Source organism: Cygnus atratus, chromosome 5 (assembly GCF_013377495.2).
Source record: "Cygnus atratus isolate AKBS03 ecotype Queensland, Australia chromosome 5, CAtr_DNAZoo_HiC_assembly, whole genome shotgun sequence".
Classification (NCBI taxonomy): Eukaryota; Metazoa; Chordata; class Aves; order Anseriformes; family Anatidae; genus Cygnus; species Cygnus atratus.
Genome location: NC_066366.1, coordinates 49,133,983 through 49,157,332, shown reverse-complemented (window position 1 = coordinate 49,157,332; position 23,350 = coordinate 49,133,983). Strand labels below are relative to the sequence as shown.

The 23,350-nt window shown below is 40.6% G+C and overlaps 1 protein-coding gene and 1 long non-coding RNA gene across 2 annotated transcripts in view; one reads left to right on the top strand and one right to left on the bottom strand.

The window, feature by feature from the left end:
- On the top strand, positions 1-3,332 carry LOC118244665 (uncharacterized). Its single transcript, XR_004777618.2, has 3 exons — positions 1-49; positions 2,731-2,906; positions 3,108-3,332. It is a non-coding gene; the product is annotated as an uncharacterized LOC118244665 (long non-coding RNA).
- The window catches only part of SLC24A4 (solute carrier family 24 member 4), a 93,384-nt gene continuing 70,120 nt past the window's right edge, over positions 87-23,350 (bottom strand). The window contains exons 12-17 of the mRNA XM_035539784.1: positions 21,823-21,967; positions 7,242-7,408; positions 4,953-5,067; positions 2,770-2,882; positions 2,037-2,102; positions 87-278 (exon numbers count right to left, since the gene is read on the bottom strand). Coding sequence (XP_035395677.1) covers positions 126-278; positions 2,037-2,102; positions 2,770-2,882; positions 4,953-5,067; positions 7,242-7,408; positions 21,823-21,967 — 759 coding nt within the window. The 3' untranslated portion in view covers positions 87-125. The remainder of the gene's footprint in view (positions 279-2,036; positions 2,103-2,769; positions 2,883-4,952; positions 5,068-7,241; positions 7,409-21,822; positions 21,968-23,350) is intronic.

The window sequence follows — 23,350 nt, the reverse complement described above, 5'->3', positions numbered from 1 at the left end:
TTGGTAGCTGAAGAAGCAGGAACGACACTCAATTACTGATGGAAAGAAGGTAGGAATGTGAAATGTCTCCTGTCATTTACAGCACATGTAATCAGAATAATTGCAGTCTCTCTCCTTATTGTAGTTTAAAGTTCTTCTCGGCACATAGGGAGGTTGACAAAGGTGAAGACATTAAACTCTATCAATATAGAGAAACACAGGAAAACAGCATAAAGAAACAACACGTAGATGCCTAATTTCCTGTCAAGTTTCCACTTATTTACATGGATTCCAAACACCTGCAAGCAAACAAAGTGTTAGTTAATTAAGCCACAAAGGAGACTTTTGGAGACAATTATAAGCTAAAAATGAGAGCCTTTTGAATTAGAGATCCTGAACCAAGATAAAAATATATTCTTGGTATTTTACAGAATAAAAAGGCAACATATGTTTTTCTGATCAAGAAAAAGAACGTAAAAACCCAGCCCAATGACTCACACTCTGGCCTTTCTTTTGTCTGAAATTCCCTTTACAAACCATTAAATGAACCCGCTTTAAGGCCACTTCAGAAGTTCTTCATGGAACAGAGAAACAGGACCCTAGGTGCTCAGTTTCAGTATGCGGGGCATTTTCAGTACGTGGGGCACATTCTAGTCAGGCAGCACTCATTCACTGATTGGCTATGAACTAAAGAAATGCCCTGAATATGCCTCTCCCCAAAGTGCTCCCCTACAGATCCTTTATGTCCCAGTAGAACACCAGCACCTAATGCTCATTCTTTCAACAGCTTTGGAAGAGCTGCTTTCTTTGACGTTTTACTCAGCTCCAGAACCAAGGGGAGTTACAAGTTACAAGCAGAAAAGCAATGAAATCCACATGAAGGCTCCTATTTTCAGTGGTGTTGAGTGCTTCTGAACAATTACTCTCCAAAGAGTTTTTCTGGGGGAGGATCTGGGGGAAATCAGGGTATCCAGTAGAACAAATGAGACAACAATAGATGCTTTGAACTCAAATGACATGGCTGAAAAGAGTCTTTTCAGAAAACCCTGAGCAGCTAGCATAGGAACACATCTGCATAATCCTCACATATTTTCCAAAGTGCTGGTTACCAGTAAGCATGCAGCAACGTCATATACAAATGTCTAAAAAACATCTTTGTTGTTTCACAGGCACCGTGCAGTATGATGGAACTGGGGATAGGAAAAGAAAAGAACAGGCTCCCACCACTTTTATTATCAGAGGCACTAGGAAGTTAGTGGCAAAGTGAACAGTCATTCCACCACTTAAGTCGTGCACAGGTGATGTGGAGTTTTCTAAGACCTAGCCATGCAACAGTGTAGAAACTCCCATGATGATCCCCTCCTCTACAAGAGCCTCCACAGGCAGCCAGTGTAAGATGTTAGTATAAATGGGTATTTTTATACCTTTGGGATTTGATTCTTTCCACAGATGGCTCCCTGGGAGTCAGCAGGATCAGAGAACCCTAAGTACCAGCAAAATCGACTTTTGAAACAGAGCTATTGTTTCACCTTAACTAGTCTTGTGTTCTAAAGGTAACTGAGTGACATTTAGCATGCCCGTTCAGAGTTCTGAAGTTCACAGTCCTCACAGACTAGTCTTCATTAAGGGTTTTGGCTACAACACTTCGTTAGTCTAGGCTGGTTTGAAAATCAGAGATGGAGGGATAAAAAGAGGGATGAAACATATCTGGAACTTGCCCTAGCATAAAGTAGAGACATGCCTGGGGTATGCAGCTGGACACAGGAGCAAAGGAGTATTATTGGATCACATAATTTCAACACTGACACTGAAATCAATGGGAACCTACACACATCTGGCATGTCTTCTGCACCAAATGTCAGATTTCAGTCACGGAGGACAATGGCAGCTCTTCTACTCATGGTACTGTTATAAGAATGGCATTTTATAAGAATTGATACTTTGGGGATAATAAGTACTTTCAATTTTTCCTTCCAGATTATATAAAGTAAATAGTTAATGATTATTTTGCAATCAGAATATTCTGAAGAGTCACATTTGGAAACACATATACTTACAGTCAGTGCCACTGATCCTAGCAAAAGTGCAACTGAATAGACCAGTCCTTTACTGTTTATTTTAACCTGTGGTAATTAGACCAAAAAAAAAAAAAAGATACCTTTAAAACATTCAGAATATAATAATTGCGTTTTAGAGATCAGAAATCAATTTACTGATTTATGGTAGTCCACCTTCTGCCTTGTATAGTGACTGACTTACACATTTTAAACTATACAAACCCGTGACAGATTTAGCATAATGGAGAATGGGAGGGTTAAGGATTTAAAACAAATGTGTAAGGATTCCCACCTCCATAGAAATAAATAAATGAGCAAATAAAATCAGCATTTTTAATGGATTTTATGTTATATCTCCTCATGATGGAGATATGCCGTTAGTCTTGCCTTACAAAAATACTAAGGTACGGGAAGACAGACATGCTTGCGACTGTGCAGTGAGAAAATGACTGTAACATGAACAGACATGCACGGCCCTGTTTTTTGCTATAGAATATAATGTACTCTAGTTAGAAGACTGTGAATTAATTACAGCTTGTGGAAATAAAATTGTTTATGTAACTCCTGGTTCCTTGGCAAAGAAATAACACCTTATTCATAAACCAATACATGCTCAGCATTTGCTGTTTAGTTGGTTGTTTTTTATTTGCATGCTTTCTTTATAGGATATGATTGACTATTTGCTTTTTAATAGAGAAAAGGAACACATTAAAAACATGTCCAGTATACATACAGTTGATCCACAATCAATCGCCATGGTCTGCAAACCCCATGGAACACCAAGGCCCACCAGAATGTCAAAGACATTGCTTCCTATTGTGTTGGATACTGCCATGTCACCAAGGCCTGCAAAGGAAAAACAATCTTCAGGTAAAAACAAAGTGTAGGATCAATATTCAGTGTTCTACAGGAAATTAAAGGGGAATGATTGGCATTGATCCAAGCCCCCTTGGACTAGCCAGAGTCTGCATCTTCTTTGTGGCTTGGAAAGCTTTATTGAGTGCATGGTATTCATTCAGCCTGTGTGTTCAATGTCAGTTCAAAAATGAAGTTGATGCTCTTGTGTTCTAGATAGACTGCAGCCACGGGGAACCTGCAGATTGGCTACTGGATTTTGTCTGTGGACCCACAGCTCACATGGATGATGAAAAGTGGTCCAGAAAAGAACTCAACCAGATGGGAGTCAAAGATATTAAGCACTTCTGTCGGGTATGGGTTTAATCAGCAATGACTTCACTTTAGGAACCATCAAAGTGGGACATGAAATAAAAATTTTAAAAAAGAGTAAATGGTGATGAAGTCGCTAGGCATTACTCAAAATCCAGTCCTAATGCTCATCACTGGCTGCCATCTCATTCTGCACCAGTATCAATAAACGTGAGGAAGGCAGAAGAACTCTTCTCTGTCTAATTTCCCCAAGGCACTGGCTTAACTATTGACTCCTTTCTGCAAAACCCACACCAGGAAGGAAGAGGAACTCTGACATAAATGGGACGCATCCTACAAATACTTAGAGTACAGAGAGCACAGACAGACACTGCCCGATCACAGGTACAGTCTCTGCTTGAAGGGAGATGCTCATAGAAAGGCTGTGCTTTCGATCTGCTGCTTTTCATGGCAGTGTCCCTCTCTACTCTTTAGATATTTGTCTGCTATCTGTCTTGTAACCATCTTCTTGGATTCCAAGTAGTGCAAAAACACTGTCCTTGAACAAGAGGGGCTGCTTTTTCCCCAAGCTACTGCTTAGCTTCACTTTCAGAGTAAACAATCCTTTCAGTACTTTCTCCTAATACTAAAGAACTGATTTAAAGCAGCACTCTGTTAATTAAAAAACGTAACATTTTCCTTCTGTTCTTTCAAAAAGCTGTTCACTTAATACTACATATGGAAAGCTAATTTAGTAGGAAGGTTGTTCCATAAGAGTCCTGAACACTTTTGTTCTGCTTTTGTGAGATTTTCCTGCACAAAAGAGATAATACAAATTCGAGAATGAAATATTTTAAATAGATCATTCCTTTTAATCAAGTGGAATTTAAGATCATTATTTCTATCTCAAACTACAAATGTGGGACTTTGGGGTACTTAATTTATCACTTCAGAACTCTTGTTATTTGCTCAGTGATGTGTTCTGGAGATCTTATTATCTGGGAAAAAAAACAGACTATGGAGATACGAATGGTGGAAAAGAATACAATTAGGAGCTGTTCTTATCCTCCTGTAGTACAGGGCGATCATTTTGGGTTTAATGTTTTTCAACAACAGGAAGGAATACGGCTACAGACATTTCTCAAAAAAAAAAAAGTAAAAAACCTTAATCAAATGTTAAAAATACATGAGAAAACATTTTAAAATTTCAGTTGGAAAGCTGATGAAGACATAGCTAACATTTATCTAAAAGCCTTTCCAGTGCCACTATTCATATATCCCAAAGGGAAAGAGGTCTGCATTTGGATGAAAAGTATGCTTGGAGCAACATCACTTCTGCCAGATCATCTTAACCACTTCACTCCCCTGGGTTCAGGAGGTCTTCTAAAAATCAGTACAAGTTTTACATGGACTAGTGCTGGTTAGCACATATTCTTCAATGCAGTTTTTTTAATAGCTGATATTCCAGTTTTGTCTGGCTCGTATCTTTTTACCCAGACTGATAACACCATGCATGGGATATCTGAGTTTTGAATGACCTTCAAGAATGTTAGGCTGTGCCCAGTCTCAATAAGCAAACAATAACAGGACAGGGATGACTTCTTAGTTCACCATACTTAACAAAGCATTTTATTTTTTAACTGGGCCCTGAAACAGTGAGAATAAATAAATAAATAAGAATAAAATTGCATTGAGGATTTGTTTGTCTGGAGGAAGCAAATCATAGAGCAAGTATGTAACATTGCAGGAATGCTCCTGCAGGCACAGTACCTTGTCTTGCTACTATTAGGCTGGCCATGCAGTCTGGGACGCTTGTTCCTGCAGCTAGGAAAGTAATGCCCATGATCACATCTGGTATCCCAAGCGTGTATCCGATCACCGTCACCTGAACAATGAGGAAAGTAGGTTACCCTGTCATATTTGGAAAGTCTCCTCAATCCAATACAGTGGTGACAGACTCTTAACTTTGATTTCTGGTGTGGACCCTAGCAGAATTAGACTCAAATCTATTTCTGCAAATGAAGTAAGTGTGGAATAACCAGCCTAAAATCAACCTTGTAAAAAGGAAAAGTACTTTGGTCAAATTCTTCAACATTTTATGAGCAAAAAATAAGCACCATTTTCTGTAATTCTAATAGGACATACTGATTTTTTAAGGAAAAGCATGGACATGGTTTTGTTTTTACTTTATTCCCAAAATGGCAAGATCCTTATTGGTTCTTTTCTCAAGAGGACTGGAGTCAATTTATATTGTGATATAGGGCCAGAAATACGAAGAACTTATTATATTCCAACACATGAAGAAGGAAACACTTTCTTGAATGACTCCTGATATAATCCCAAAGTGAGCGTGTCTGGTTATACTATCCCCTGAGAATCCAGATGCAGCTTTAAAAGTGCTAGAGGGAGGGCTGAAGCTTGTAGCAGAACTCTTGGGAGAGAACAGGGAATAGTATTTAGCTGGAACATCCAAAGAAGACTGAAAAAGAGTCAGGAGAAAAGGCTGAACAGGCAGCTGAGCATGCAAAGGGAATGGCCTTGTGAGAGCGAGAGGACTGAAGCAGGAACAGGCTGCTAAGGGTGAAAGCCTTTAAGTCTCTGTGTTGCTTTCTTGAAGTAGTTTGCCAGTCTTTTACAGGAGGAAGACTGGACCCTTTGCCAAGGAAAAGGTATTCTTTAGGAACCCACTAACAAACCTTCATATTCTCAGAGGCAAGCTGTGGCTCAGGAGTAGGAGTAGGCATCATTCTCCTGCTGCAAGTGGTAACAGAGTATTAAGGTCTGTGTGTGTCTTAAAATAAGATGTGTTGGAGCCTTGGTGTGTATGTCTCTTGTTTGTGAAAGGGACTTCTGCAAATGGAACCAAGGTACAGAGCATGGTCTGACAAAGGACATATGGTATGAAATGAATGTGTGGCTTTAGCACCATTATACCAAGCAGAATGAGTGGCTGGCATATGGATTTCTCCATGTTAAGAGAGTGGGGGATTACTTTATAATGCAAAACATTGTGCATCAAGTATATAGAAAACACGGAATCTTCCACGAGAGGAAGCATAAACGTAAAGCAATCTGCAAATGTCTGACACATTTGGAGAAGGCAGAGATGTTCTCTATCCAAAAATATTTTGCAGATAAGGAGCTCATGAACAAAACGTCTTCCATATATATGCTTATAAGAATATATATGTGGCTATGAGTGTGTATATGTATAAGACATATGCATAGTCTGAGCACGAAACAAGCTGACTGCCTCTTCACTATATTTTCCTTTAAAAGGAAAAATGAGCATATGAATTTTGGCAGCACATCCTATCTTCTAGCGATAGGTATATACAACTTCTTGGGTTTGCATCTTTTAGAATAGAAAAAGGTAACTTTCTATACTTCAAAATTATGGTTATTTTTGTTTCCATCACAGAAACTACTTTGAGGAGCTTTCCTATTCATGACTCTTCTCTGACTGCAAACGTAAACTTAAAGTGAAAAAAGAAAAGAAAGAAAGAAAAAAGGAAGCTATTCAAATCTCCAAGTAAGTGTGCTCCTTGGTCACAAATTACTACACCTGATATACTACTTCTCACAGATCTAGGGCAAATGGAAGCATACAAGCAAGCATAATACTCTTCACTAAGAAGAACTTTCTTGCATTATTCCACTCTACTCGAGGTGTTTTACAGCACTTCAAATTTTGCCATCCATCTGCCTTTTCAGCATGTTTCAGTATCAGAGCCTACAGCCAAATTTCTAAAGGTATCTCAGGACAGCTGCTGGGAATTGCATGCTACCACTTAGATTCCCTTTCATTAGTAGGATGTGGATGCCCACATTGTTTTGAAAATCGAGCTGGCATCTTCATGCACCGTGTTGGGCCCTATATAGTAAAGGCTCAATCGTGTGTGCAGGAAAGAGTAGCAGAATGCTAAAATTATAATAATAAAGAGGGTAAACTGAAGAGACTACACCATGATTATGTCTTTAACAAATATACAAAAGTCTATGATCTATTTTGTGATGCACGTTTCACTCAGTACAGCATGTCTTGCTACATGTGCTTACCATCCACACCATGAAGTAGGAGAACAAGGCAATCCAGAGAGTGGATAAGACAAATGTGAACATAAAGCAACTCTCCCAGCGTGGTTTGCTGCAGTTTGGAATGGTGCAAAAAAGCAAGAATATCAATGGCCACGTCAAAATCCATTTAACTTTGTTCATTTTTCCATCTGCAGGACAAAGAAAGGAAAGAACCAGTTTATTTTTTTCATCACTATCCCAGGCCCACGTTTCTTTGAAAACAGCAGATGATGAGATCTCTGAAAGTTGGTTACAACTGTGCACATCAGCGCATTTTCCAGTGTATCTTTCATCTATGCTTGCTCTATTTTTGCAGTCTCAACCAAATTCTGCCCTTGCTTGCACATCCAGAATCTTAAGGCTAAGCCTCCCTAAGTATATGTAAATCCAAGTAGGATTTATAAGGATTTAAAAGTATGGCTACTTCTAAAACCAAAATTAATGGTCTAATTTGTTGCTCTTTCAAATACCTCTGTTACTATTAATTCAAAGGCACAATTAAAAACAAACAAACAATAAAGAAGCATGACTTTTTAAAAGGAAGATGGAAATCCTTGTAGTTAAAATGACCTGCAATTTCTGTGCAGCAACAGAAAATAATTTCAGAGAAAACAGAATCACAGATCCAACCTGTGAACACGATAAACTCATTTCACATACCCAACTGTGGACACTTGGGCAGAACTTCAAACTAGGACTTAGGAGACCTAGACTCGTTACTCCCTCCAACTGCACACCTTGGGCTAGTCTCTTATCCTCCATAAAACAAGACTATAGACAATGACTTCCCTCATACAACTCCCTGAAATCAACAGGTGAGCAATACCAGACAAATGTCACTATTGATGAAGACAAGTACATGCCTTCTTATTTGTCAAAAAATGTGTATTATTTTAAATGTGCATGTAATTCTCAATACAAATAAGAGAATTATTTTACAATTGGGTCATAAATCTCTGTGGCACTTACTTACCTTTCATAAGGTATCCTGCAGGTATGATAACAAAATTGTTGATCAGGATAAATCCAAGTAGTACAGGCAACTGCACAGTGGTTTTTGTTTGGGTTTTCCTTACATAGATTTAGAATTCTGCTAGTAAGGATTTCCATCATAAACTGACAATGATATGTATACGATCTGATAAAATACGCCATTTTTAATATAACGGGTAATCACACTGAAGGAAATTATCAGATACATCTTTCAGTAAAGTTAATTCAATTATAAAGGGCAGCTAAGAAAGCTCCCATCAGCTTCACCAGGAATTTTCTTTCTGCAAAAACTTTGGAATTAAGGATTTTTCAATGCAAGTTTTTGTCTATGGATTCAGTTAGAATTAAATCTGTCCTCTGGAGCAATGTACACCAGATACAAAGAAATCAAAAGTTAAACCTTTTAAAATCAATAACATCTTTGTAATTTATGAGGCTCCTTAATAGTTGAATTAAACTGCAAATGCAGGTCTTCATTTTACTTAGGTATGTATTCTAGGGCTAAGTTATGAATCAGCTCCTTAACTTGAGATATCCTTGTAAATTCTAGGATGCCATGAGCCCACCAGAAAACCTTAGACTAAGCTTGGCTCTTTATTCCCTTTTAGCTTGTGGCTGTGGAACTTGTAACACATGAAACTACTAAAGTCTCCTTTGTCAATTCTACTTCTAAATTTTTACACGACACTGGGAACACAACACAGATTTTACAGGGAAGCCCTTTTCCCCTCTGATTACATATACTGCTATACAGGTTCTAAAAGCAGTAATCATTCTGGTCTGTCCAGAAAAAGAAATGACACTTGTTAGCTCACATCTCACTAACTCTGTTAATGAGACTGTAAATATCCTACGGTATTTTATACCTCCTTCTGTTTTATTTGTTTTGGTTTGGATCATTAAAAGACTCCTGCTGGTTAATTTCTACTCTTTGTCTACCCATGTTGCTAAGCCTGGTTCATAGTCAAACAAGTCAGCATGGCCCAGGCTGGTAATTTCCCCACTGTTAATTCCAAATGCAGGGTGAGTGGGCGACAGTTTGACAGGAAAAAATTATGGATCTGATTCTGATCTGATGTTGGCTTAATCTGACTGACCTCAGAGGTGCTACACACAGGAGATTCAGCCCATTTGTCTTTTCAATAACATGAATAAGAGAAACAAAATTGCCTGCAGAACAAATAGGGAATCAACAGATGTTCTCAGCCTCTGTTGGAGAATATGTATTGTGTCAGAGATCCTGTCTGATGTCCTTAATTACCTAAAAAACACTTAACTGTGAGAATTCACAGTGCCTTACCACTGGCATTGCTGTGCTTGCTCAGACCCAGGAAAACAGAAATGTTGGTGGAGAATTATTTGCCTGTCCCGTACCTTTGTTCAGATTGAATGGACGCGTGTCAGATTTAAAAGTTATTACTGGTGATGCTTCATCCACAAGAGTCTGGGTCAGAATGGTTCTTTAGAGCTACATAGTCTGTGAAAGTGATGTTTGTACTCATCACATACAACCAGGCTTGAGACTTTGGGGAACAGAAAGGATAATTTTGTAGGGTTAACAGAGAAGGAGACTGGCCATTGGCAGTTGGCCTGGAGTAGTTCCGAACTATCATCGAACTATCCATCCGAACTATCTGTGCCAGCACAAAAAATGTGCCAGCACAGAAATTTTGGTTTTTTTCACCATGGGAAGCTTTACTCGGCACCCGGCCTGATGGCCCCAGACGGGTCCCTATCTCCAAGGGGAAAACGGATCCTAGGCCAGGAGCTGGCGGGGCTCATAGAGAGCGCTTTAAACTAGGTAAGAAGGGGGACGGGGCTCAAACAAGGCTTGTTGGAGCTGTGCTGGGGGAAACAATGGCTAGGCTGGGGAAGAAGGCGATGGCCCAGCTGAAGTGCATCTACACTAATGCACGCAGCATGGGTAACAAACAGGAGGAGCTGGAAGCCATCGTGCAGCAGGAAGGCTATGACTTGGTTGCCATCACGGAGACGTGGTGGGACCGCTCCCACGACTGGAGTGCTGCAATGCCTGGCTATCGGCTCTTCAGGAGGGACAGGCAGCACAGAGGGGGTGGTGGCGTGGCTCTCTACATTAGAGAATCTTTTGATGTTGTGGAACTCCAGGCTGGGAATGATAAGGTTGAATCCCTGTGGGTTAGGATCCGCGGGAAGGCCGGCAAGGCTAGCGTCCTGGTCGGGGTCTGTTATAGACCGCCGAACCAGGATGAGGAGACGGATGAGGAGTTTTATAGGCAACTGACAGAAGTTGCAAAATCGTCGGCGCTTGTCCTCGTGGGGGACTTCAACTTCCCGGATATATCCTGGAAACACAACACGGCACAGAGAAAGCAGTCTAGGAGGTTTCTGGAGAGTGTGGGAGATAGCTTCCTGACGCAGCTGGTCAGTGAACCTACCAGGGGTGGTGCCCCGCTAGACCTTCTCTTCACAAACAGAGAAGGACTGGTGGGAGATGTGGTGGTCGGAAGCTGTCCTGGGCAGAGCGACCACGAAATGGTAGAGTTCTCTATTCTTGGCGAGGCCAGGAAGGGGACCAGTAAAACTGCTGTATGGGACTTCCGGAGGGCTGACTTTGAGCTGCTCAGGACGCTGGTTGGCCGAGTCCCTTCGGAGGCGGTTCTGAAGGGCAGAGGAGTCCAGGAAGGCTGGGCGCTCCTCAAGAAGGAAATCTTAACGGCACAGGAGCGGTCCGTCCCCACATGCCCAAAGACGAGCCGGCATGGAAGAAGACCGGCCTGGCTCAACAGAGAGTTGCGGCTTGTGCTTAGCAGAAAAAAGAGGGTTTATAATCTTTGGAAAAAAGGGCGGGCCACTGAGGAGGACTACAAGGATGTAGCGAGGCTGTGCAGGGAGAAAATTAGAAAGGCCAAAGCTCATCTGGAGCTCAACCTGGCTACTGCCATTAAAGACAACAAAAAATCCTTTTACAAATATATCAACGCGAAACGGAGGACTAAGGAGAATCTCCATCCTTTACTGGATGCGAGGGGAAACCTAGTTACTAAGGATGAGGAAAAGGCTGAGGTGCTTAATGCCGCCTTTGCCTCAGTCTTTAGCGGCAATACCGGTTGTTCTCTGGATACCCAGTGCCCTGAGCTGGTGGAAGGGGATGGGGAGCAGGATGTGGCCTTCGCTATTCATGAGGAAATGGTTGGCGACCTGCTAAGGAGCTTGGATGTGCGCAAGTCGATGGGGCCGGATGGGATGCACCCGAGGGTACTGAAAGAACTGGCGGAGGAGCTGGCCGAGCCGCTTTCCATCATTTATTGGCAGTCCTGGCTATCGGGGGAGGTCCCAGTTGACTGGCGGCTAGCCAATGTGACGCCCATCTATAAGAAGGGCCGGAGGGCAGACCCGGGAAACTATAGGCCTGTCAGTTTGACCTCAGTGCCAGGAAAGCTCATGGAGCAGATTATCTTGAGGGTCATCACGCGGCACTTGCAGGGCAAGCAGGCGATCAGGCCCAGTCAGCATGGGTTTATGAAAGGCAGGTCCTGCTTGACGAACCTGATCTCCTTCTATGACAAAGTGACGCGCTTGGTGGATGAGGGAAAGGCTGTGGATGTGGTTTACCTTGACCTCAGTAAGGCTTTTGACACCGTTCCCCACAACATTCTCCTCAAGAAACTGGCTGCTCGGGGCTTGGACTGGCGTACGCTTCGCTGGGTTAGAAACTGGCTGGATAGCCGGGCCCAGAGAGTTGTGGTGAATGGAGTCAAATCTGGTTGGAGGCTGGTCACTAGTGGTGTCCCCCAGGGCTCGGTACTGGGACCAGTCCTCTTTAATATCTCTATCGATGATCTGGATGAGGGCGTCCAGTGCACCCTCAGTAAGTTTGCAGATGACACCAAGCTAAGTGCGTGTGTCGATCTGCTTGAGGGCAGGAAGGCTCTGCAGGAGGATCTGGATAGGCTGGACCGATGGGCTGAGGTCAACTGTATGAAGTTCAACAAGGCCAAGTGCCGGGTCCTGCACCTGGGGCGCAACAACCCCAAGCAGAGCTACAGGCTGGGAGATGAGTGGCTGGAAAGCTGCCTGGCAGAGAAGGACCTGGGAGTATTGGTTGATAGTCGGCTGAATATGAGCCAGCAGTGTGCTCAGGTGGCCAAGAAGGCCAACAGCATCCTGGCCTGTATAAGAAGCAGTGTGGCCAGCAGGTCTAGGGAAGTGATTGTGCCCCTGTACTCGGCTCTGGTGAGGCCGCACCTTGAGTACTGTGTTCAGTTTTGGGCCCCTCGCTACAGGAAGGACATGGAGGTGCTTGAGCGAGTCCAGAGAAGGGCGACCAAGCTGGTGAGGGGTCTGGAGAACAAGTCTTACGAGGAGCGGCTGAGGGAGCTGGGCTTGTTCAGCCTGGAGAAGAGGAGGCTCAGGGGCGACCTTATCGCTCTCTACAGTTACCTTACAGGAGGCTGTAGAGAGGTGGGGGTTGGTCTGTTCTCCCACGTGCCTGGTGACAGGACGAGGGGGAATGGGCGAAAGTTGCGACAGGGGAGTTTTAGGTTGGATGTTAGGAAGTACTTCTTTACCGAAAGGGTTATTAAGCATTGGAACGGGCTGCCCAGGGAGGTGGTGGAGTCGCCATCCCTGGAGGTCTTTAAAAGACGTTTAGATGTAGAGCTTAGCGATATGGTTTAGTGGAGTACTTAGTGTTAGGTCAGAGGTTGGACTCGATGATCTTGAGGTCTCTTCCAACCTAGAAATCTGTGTCTGTGTCTGTGTCTATCATGAACAAAGCAGCCTACCTGACACACCTTACACTGGCTTCTCTTTTGCAACAGGGCTTGCCAGCTTTTACAAGCCTTCAGATAAAGCCTTAAATGTAGCTGACCTCAGTTCTGCCCAAGGCTGTTTTCTTCAGCTCCTACTGCGTTGGGTCATGGAACCTGTGCGGCACCCAATGCTAAGGAAGTCTGCTCTTCTGCTGAGACACGGTAGTTTAGTAAGAATTTAGCAAGTTTAGCAGCAACCTCCAAACTTCATTTCCTCATGAACCTGATGCCTTCCATTCACTTCACCTGGCTAAAATGAATACAAAAACAATATCCAGATCGACAATTTCATTTTCTTTAGCACTTTTGAAACTATTTCTTGTACTGCTTTTCGTTTTTGACCGCCCACTCTAAAATAATCATTAAAGTGATTTAGCAATAAATTTGTGAAATTGTGTTAGGCTTTTAGTTCATGACAAATTGTTTCGTGATTGTTGCTTAGGAAGAAAATTATCCTCCTCATTAAGGCTATTATTCAATACATACCTGCTCTGTAAAAATACACAAACAGTCCAATTACAAGATGTGAGCTCAGTTGTTTTAATGGCACTCCTGTGAACCGTGGGCCTGAAGGCTCCTCCAGCAACTCATGTAGCTGAGGAAAGGCATATGTTGGTTGTTGAGCCCCCACCCCGACTATAATGAGAGAATATTTCTGCTTTATTACAGAACACATCATTATAGAAGAGCTTGATTACAATGTTTCTGAAAACGTATAATAAAGGGCAGGCCTACCACAAAGAGCCCTTTGGTAAATGTCAGTACATTTCTGGGCCCTTCTTTCCAGAGGTTGGATCACAATAATCACTTTCACATACAGATAGTGTACTGGTGAAAGAAGTTAACAGCACACCTCGTAGCACTGACAGGAAAGGAATATTTCCTTAAGGCACTACAGAAATTGCCTTTTTATAGGAAAAATACTATCCTATTTACAACCTTCACACCACATAGAGACGAAATTGAACAAAGGCGTGAAACTACCCTTGTGTTTTCATTCAGATCAGGATCGTACCCTTGAAGTAAATCTCCTAGCTCTCCCCATTTATTGGAGTTTGGTCTGTGATGCAGAACTGCCTTGGATCACACCAATGAAATTCCACAGGTATACAGTTGAACCAGAGGCACACACCTAAAATGCTCCAAATAATAATGAGCGTGTAGTCCATGGGCCCAAGCTAGAGCCAGCCTCAAACAGAACTTCCAAATGCACATAGCGCAGACAGCCTACATGCCCTAGTCAGTAAGCTGCACAGAAAACACTTTTGCTGAAGACAGACTGCAACTACATTGCTAGGAGCAGATCCAAGTTACTTTAAAACATTTAAATCACTTAAATTTGACAGCTTTTTCACTTAGTCTTCCCTTTAAAAGGACAACAATCAAGCACAGACCTCTACTCCACCTTTTAGCTACTTCAGAACGTGTCTACACCTTCCAGCGTAAAAGGGGAATCTTCTGTACGCAATTTAGTAGATGAATGATCTCAAAAATGTTATAACTTCCCTGAAAAGCATGAGTCTAATTGGCATATGGGATTTTCCTAACTGTACTGTTATGAAATGCTATACATTCCTAATTTAAGGTAATCTGAAAACAGGAAAAGTTTTCTCTAATTTAATCTATCTGCAAAATGAGGAAGGTTTCCTGGAGTTTGCTGCTGATTTCTATTTTTCTGAAGTTTGGGTTTGTTTTTTGTTGTTGCTGTTGATTTTGCTTGTTTGTTTGTTTGCTTGTTTGTTTTTGACAACAGTAAACTTACAATAAAAGCAAGGCATTTCCAGGCTGGCCTAGGATGTCTATTGCTGTAGAATTTTTCAGTGCTCTACTTCATAATTTTTAAATTACTTTTTTTTTTTTTTAATGTTTATCTTTTTACATTTATCTGCTATTTTCCATTAGCAAAAAATGAACACACATGGTTTTTTCCCAATGAAAAGTGATTTTTAAATCACCCATCCCCTGGGTCTTAATTAGGATTTATATTTACAAAGATTAAATTTACATCCACATATCATTAGCAATATTAATTCAAATCTTGACCTGAAAATGTGTAGCAGCAACATACACACCTCCACATTGGGAGCTTTGTAATAAATCAGAAAGTGAGCACATTTCTGCTAGAAACTGCTGTGGCTCATAAGCATTGAGAGTGACTAGAAAAAATTAGTATATGTAAATTAGCCAACCTGAAAGCTTAATTCATTCCTGAGCATGTGCTGTATCCAAAACACAACAGAGGAATATAATTTTTTGTCCAAGTATGGGACTTAACATAGGAGCAACCAAAAGAGATATAATAAACTGGATCCACTGTGAATTTTCCATCAGAATTATTTTCAACTGGAAAATACCTTTGTTGAGAAATCAAAAATTTCTAAGAAAATGTTTTTTAATTCTCTGTCAGGAAAATTAACACAGAAGCTGCCCCTCCACCTTCTTGGAAAATCCTTACTGATTTCAGCTCTGAAAGTTTCCCTAGGAGGCATGGAAGTGAGACTCTCTGTATTAACATGCTGGAGCCAGCCTACACAGTGGACAGAAAGGTGTCCAAGAAAGCCCAACCTTTGTCAGCCCTCCAAGCGGACAGCTGACATGTTAAAACATTCTTATTTCAATTCTCCTGCAACAGAGCTTTGGAAACTTTTTTTTTCCTGTGAAAAATACCGAGGTTTTACTTCTCCTCCAAAACAGACTGTTTTCCAAAATACTAACACTCTTCTCGGAAGTTTCCTTTTCCAGAATACAAGTTCCAAATTCCAGACCATGAGATCTGCCCAAACCAACTCAGATTTATATTCTGAGCCTGTGCCTTTACCACACTTTGCATACCCAGATTTATGCCAATAATTTTCTCTTAAAAACATATTTTTGGTACACTGGGAACTGTTCCTGTAAAAAAAAGAATTTGCACCATCCGCAGAAACAAGCTTTACTCTCAGAGTTCCTATAGCTTTACACAGGACAATACTCAACAGCAATTAAAAGTAATCAAGCAGCGTGCTCACTATACCATGTTTGACTTGGTCAGATTTTGGCATGGTTTATTTTTATGTTTTAACCTTGCTTTCTACTTTATCAATATTTCTTAAGGGAGAACTGAAATTTATAGATTTTCTCAAGTTCTTCTTCACTCTTTCAGAGTGAAGCGATGAGCAAACATAATAGAGTTACTAAATTAAATCCGTGCCTCTTTTTCTGCCAATTTCTCCTGCATATCCTCCTCCTACGTAGAGCACATTAGTTGCTCCCCTGGAACACACTTTCCAGTTTAGTTTTCCACAAAACGAGTCTGGTTCATGAGCTCCAAGAATACGATGCAAATCAAACTGCAGTACATGCAAAAAACTGTGAGATCTGCCCCAGAAACACACTTGTGAAATAAAATTCCACGGTAGATGTACCACTACACAGCCAGTGGATAAGGGGAAGCTCTTGCAAAAAAAAAAAAATATTTCAGAATACAGCAGTTAAGTCCTGCTCTCAAATATCTTCTTGGAAGAACTTCTCTCTTATGCAAGAAGCTATGGGAACTAGCTCCTTTCTAACTCAGTCATGTTTCTGAATTTAGGCAAAAGCACATAAAACAGGAGAGAAACAGTTTGAGAAACAACTACAAAGAAGAATAAAAATTTTGGTAAATCTTACTTCAAATACATTAGGAGCAGGAAGCATGCTGGAGCCGCTGGTGATCAAAGTATAAAGGAGCACTGAGAGAAGACAGGGCTGTTGCAGAGAATACTCTGCATCAGTGTTTGCAGAGAGAGAAACTAGAGAGATTTCCACGTGGAACTGTTTTCTGTCTCTAGCTCAGCCTCAAAGACACACAATTTCATGGGGGATATCATACAGGTCCACAGCATCCCAAGTGTCAGTGAGTTACATGGGATTTATTTTGTTCACTGTATTTCCCAATAAAAGACGACATCAAATGAAGCTAGTAGGAGCCAGGTTCAAAGCTAGTAAAAGGAGGCAGTAAAGTCCTTGCCAAAGGATGTTGTGGGTGTTAATGTTTGCAAAGAGAACTAGGCAAATTAATGAAGAAGAAATACACTAAGGATTTTTTAATGCTCAAAAATCACACCCAGTCCAGGAAATTCCTTGAGCTGAAAATAGCTGAAGGGCAGAATTGGTTTCAGGGTAATATCACATAAACTTGTCCCATTCTTCCCAAGACTTCTTCATAAAGTCATGGTTGGATTTGGAATATTGGGGTAGATGAACATTTGGTTTGACCTTAGTATGAACATTTTCTATGTTTTTAGTAGATGCTATTAATTTTTGCTTCTCTCCTACATGTTGTCTCTGTATTTTGGATCCATATCAAAATGGGCAGGATTGCTAATCTCCTTTATTTCTGTCTTATTTTAGCTCCAGGAATTAATATTCCCATTTTAGCTAACACCATCATGACTTACATAAAGCATCCATGGTCCAATCCTGTAAGAGAAGGAATTCTTCATTTCTGTGAAACCATCAGGAGCTGAGAACACCGAGTATTTTAAAGGATCTTGAACATGTGACAATGAATGGGATTTAAGCATCCATTAAGAGCTGCACAGAAATGTTTTTCTGAGTCTGGGCTCTAAAACACTACTGAGCTATGCAAGGGCTTTTATACATCATTTTGTTGTCAACATATGTTTGCTCAGTTTCATCCTGTTTTATTCTTATCCTTTTTTCATTTTTTTCCCCTGGAGTTTAAGACCTGTTTCCAAACAACTGTAGAGTAATAGAACAGTAGAGCATCAAATGAACCTTTGTCTTGGAAGATAATTACTCATGGCCTTACAGTTAGGTCAAAAAAGGAATTCCTCTTTTAAAAAGGACATTTCTTCCCACATAGAAACCAAAGGCAAAGGCTGGTTTGCATGATAACATATGTAGTTTCCATAAAAACTATGTATTGCCTCCTGTTCCAAGACAGGCCTGAGCCACACCCTGGGGGTGAATATCTCTATGTTTGACATATGGAATCTAAGCAAGAGACTAGTTAGGACTGTTTTCATGTAATGTTCTTTTTCTCTATTTCTTTGTACTGAAGTCCTACTTTTATTACTAAGCACCATCACAGGGTATAAAGGAAAAGAATAAGCAAATCTTTCAGATAGCAAATGATAACAGGGCATTACTTCAAGATGATGCAATCCTTTAAACTTCATCTATGTTTATTTCTGTTTCAGAAAAAAAAATGTTCTTTCAAAAATATATAGAACATACAATTTGAAGAAAGAAAGTCAAAATCCAAACTAGGCTAAAAAAGGTGACTAAAGAACTGCAGAATAAAAAAAGGGTTGGGCCAATTCATAGCCATTTCTGTTGCAGTTCTTAAGAAAAAAAAAGTGAATTTTCTACTTATCACACTGCAAGCAGTTGACTTGGAAAGTCCTTTCAGGGCTTATTCTTCATAGAGCTATTTATGTATTGAAAGAATACATGAAGTTCTGATCTTTAGAAAATGTATGTGCCTTATTCCAGGCCTGAAAATATATCAAAAGAAAAATAGAGGGGATTCTGGGAAACTTTTCTCTAAAGCCAGTTTCAAATGTCAGGATTTTTTTAGGCTACTGATTGTGCCACAGTACTTAAGCAACAAAGAATAATGCTGTTTCTTTACATTTTCCTCGAGGTTATTAAAAATGTACTTTTGAAAGGAAAATTAGAAGAATTCTCGGTCAGAATACAATCATAGAATCATAGACTATCCCGAGTTGGAAGAGACCCACAAGGATCATCAAGTCCAACTCCTGGCTCCACACAGAAATACCTAAAAGTCAAACTACATTCCTCAGAGCATTGAACGCTTCTTGAACTCCAGCAGGCCTGTTCCTGGGGAGCCTGTCCCAGTGCCCGACCACCCCCTCAGTGCAGAACCTTTTCCTAACACCCAGCCTGACCCTCCCCTGTCCCAGCTCCATGCCGTTCCCTCGGGTCCTGTCGCTGTCCCCAGAGAGCAGAGCTCAGCGCCTGCCCCTCCGCTCCCCTCGTGAGGGAGCTGCAGGCCGCCATGAGGCCTCCCCTCGGCCTGCTCTGCTCTAGGCTGAACAAACCAAGGGACCTCAGCTGCTCCTCATACGTCTTGCCCTTCAGACCTTTCACCATCTCGGTTGCCCTCCTTTGGACACACTCTCATAATTTTATGTCCTTATACTGTGGCACCCAAAACTGCACACAGTACTTGAGGTGAGGCCGCACCAGCACAGAGCGGAGCAGGACAATCCCTTCCCTTAACTGGCTAGCAATGCCAGGCTTGATGCACCCCATGGTACTTTTGGCCCTTTTGGCTGCCAGAGCACAGTATTGACTCGTATTTATTTTGCTGTTGTCCAAAACTCCCAGATCTTTTTCCACAGGGCTGTTCTCCAGCCTCTCCTCCCCCAGTTTGTACATACACCCAGGGTTGGCTCATTCCAGGTGCAGAATCCGGCACTTGCTCTTGTTAAATTTCACATGGTTGGTGATTGCCCAGCCCTCTAATTTGTCAAGATCTTTCTGCAAGGCTTCTCTACCCTAAAGGGAGTCAAAAGCTCCTCCCAATTTAGTATCATCCACAAACTTATTTAGTATTGTATTTGACTCCTGCGTCCAATTCATTTATAAAAACATTGAAGGGAACTGGCCCTAAAATGGAGCCTTGGGAAACCCCACTAGTGACTGATTGCCAGTCTGATGTAATTCCATTTACTATAGTCCTTTGAGCCCAATCCATCAGCTAATTGTTCAGCTATTATATTATGTACTTGTCTAGCTGTATGCTGGACATTTTGTCCAGAAGGATACTGTGAGAGACAGTATCGAAAGTTTTGTCAAAATCCAAAAAGATCACATCTACTGGCTTCCCTTGGTCAACTAGATGGGTAACTTTGTCATAAAAGAAATTAAGCTAGTTGAGCAGGACTTTTCTCGTAAGAACCTGTGTTGGCTGTGACCAATGACTGCATTATCTTTCAAGTGTTTTCCAATAACTGCCAGTACTATCTTCTCCATAATTTTACCAGGCACTGAAGTACAGGATAACAGTTGAGGAATGATGATCCAACCAATAGAAACTCATCTCCAGACAACAGTGGAGTAACAACAACTGAAAATAATGATCAGTATTTTAAATAATCACTTTACCACTTTTACACAAACTCTTTGAGTTCATGCTGAATTTTTGTTCCATTCCAGTGTAACTGTCTCAGCAATGGTTCCACTTTGGCCTGTTACACCTCAATTATCTTGAAAGACTTTCTCAAAAATGCAGAAAAACTGCATTAAAAAAAGGTCAATGACATAACTCATAACTCCTTAGATCAAAGCATTTGGTCTATTAAACATTTGATCTATTAAGAATATCAAACACTTAGGAAGCTCCACTCTGAAGTCTATTTTTTATTCATAGAGAAGATGTCTGAGTCTTGAACAAATCCAAATATGACAATTTGGTCTTCAGGTAATGTTTGCCACATGTTAGAATTCTGCGTTGTCCAGGAATATAAAAATAAATGCATGATTGCACTGCCCTAATTAAAACTTGATTCCAAAAACTTGCTAAAAACAACTCAGTTAAAAAATCTTTGCCAACACTTGCAATGAAACTTGCATTTTTAAGATGTTTTGAGGACGCCTTTTTTTCTTCTTTGGAATTTGTTCATTACTGTTACTGTTATTATTACTATTACTAACATGCTTGTGTGTGCACAAGTATCTTGCTGATTTGAATCCATTTATTCCACCACAGAATATGAATAGTTTTTTCACACTGTCATTGATTATCAGGAACGCATCTAATGGGCCTTTCTTGTGAATCAGTTTGTTTCCACTCTTCACCCCCAATGAAAGCCTGCAACTGCTGTCTGTAAGAAGCTCCTGTAATAGCACATAGTCCAGTAACACATTAAAACATGGTTTTATCCAATCTTTACACAGCATGCTTCAATGTTTGCTCTGTCACAAACATCTCTTCCAAAATGACGGTAAGTCAAGCAAATAGAACCTTGAAGAAATTAAAGTCATGTAAGACATGGAAAATTCTTCCTTCTTCTCTGCACGTGATATTAATTTATGCCGAGTAATACCGGGGTTAAACAGTAAGTGTGTGAGGGAATACTAGTGAGTACATGCCTGTGATAGGTTATCTAATCTCTGCTGTCTAATCTCCAAAACACCTGAGGGAGAGTCAACTTGTAATGTACTATGTGGGCTCCAACATAGTGAGACTGGTTTTATATAGCCCTTCACACCAGAGAGTTTCCAAAAAATTTCAAAAGTTATTATTATTAATGCTGCTCTAAGAATTTTAATTACCTTAAAAAACATTAAACACTATTTCTCCCCTTAAAACTTTCTTCCTCTTTGTCCAAACCTCCCCTACATTCAAGTTATATTATCAGGTTATTATATATTTATATACCTAGTTGCTTCTGTCCTAGTAATCTCCAGTAGACCAGTATTAACTGTTCACTTCAAAATTACTAACAGTGCAATGCCTGTCAGGTCGGTGTGACAAGTTTTTTGAATACACACCTGCCTTACTTGCTTTCTCTTTACTTCTGGCAAACCAGCTCTTCTACCACTATGGTGCATGATCGTTGGAAAACACTTTCCTGAGATCTCCTTTTAATCATGTAGCTTCCAGTCCTGTTTTACTGTCATCAAATCCAGTCTCCAGACAGACAAATCAAACCCTTTCCTCCTCTCCTATCTTCATATATTGTCTACTCCTATAACCCAGTGTTTGGCATTTTAATTCTCTTCTGTTTCCTTGCTTTAAGCATCAGGAAAATAAAACTTACCTGGCAATGAAAATGGAGATAGATTGTCCTGTTCACTTTCCTCCTCTTGGTTCACCACAGGGATGTTCCCATTTTCAATATTTTCATGTCTCCCATTCTGAAGCGGTTTGCCTGAGCCATTAGCAGATTGGATTAACCGCTGACGCTGCACAGTGTAAAAGACGAAACTACCGTAAGTTTTATTCCTGACTTCCTTAACCCTGGGTTTTGCTTTCTGTCCAGCCCCAGTCATGTGAGCTGTGATGCTTCTCTTGTGTTGCCTTCCTCTTTCAGCCACAAACAAAACTGTCTGTGGCCTTTCTGTCTTTATGTCAGTGTTAACCATGCAACTCAAAATTAGTGGCATGAGCATTTCAAACCATGATTGAGAAAGCTGCGGTATCTGTTCTTACACACCATGTTTTAATGAGCATGGTTATTCTGAAGCACTCAGTTATTCTCACTCAGCAATTCCCACTCATAACAGTGACAGCACCATAATCTAGTGGTAACAAGACGTTTCTACACTACTAAAGATGGCTTACAAATGACTTATTGTCTGAGATCTCTCCTACTCAGGTCAAACTCTTCTGCCTCCTTCCCATCCCCATTCCTTGAGGTAAATGTAAAGCTCCTAGGGTACTATTTCAGAAAGAAAGATTAATTGTTGTTGTCCTTGTCCAAGTATATAAGCTCTCACAAAGCTTGTATATTGCCCATACAGACATGTTTAAGACTGTTACATTCATAGTATGTAGTACAATTACAGTGATAGGTTTTAAATGTCGTTATATATATCAGTTACTACACTGGAGAATGTGAGATGTAACAATAAGTTCATACTTTTGCAGAAAACAAAAATAATTTAGTTTGTTAGGTGAGATAATGCAGGATTGATAAGTGCTGTTATTTTAATGACAAATTTTTGCAACTTCATAGAAGTCCTCTCAATTGTCTTGAAAAATAAAGCAACCACACAACATCCAAAAAAAAAAAAAAAAGAAATCTGAAACCAGTATTAACACGCAGTAATTAAAAACAGAGAAAACTTGTATCTGAATACTTTGTAAAACCTTGGTAGTGAGAATACATAAGAATATAGATCCAAAATGCCCTGGTATAGAGAACACCTTTTGCAGATATTGAACAGCAAGCAAGTATCAGCTCTCTGGGCACACAGCCATTAAGAAATATATTTTTTTTCTGACCAATGAATTGCTTTAAAAAGAGAACTTTTTTAACAGAGACAACTGCTATTGTGTGCCCTATCTGACCTTCCCCTGCTGTTGACTGTACACCAACAAGCTGACTACCTAAAAATATTTCACTGTTTTACTCTTAAATTAAGCTTTTATTACAAATATACTAGAGTACTGCATTCCTTCAGTGGGGTATTCATAATGCAGGGGAGACACATGAACTGTGTTATGATGTTCAGATTCTAGGAACTTGCTAAATCTTGTATTTCCTAAATTACTGAAATTAATTTATTTGCCAGAGTAAAAACCTCCCATATTTGATGTTGTAGGCAGCAAAGGATAAAATCCTG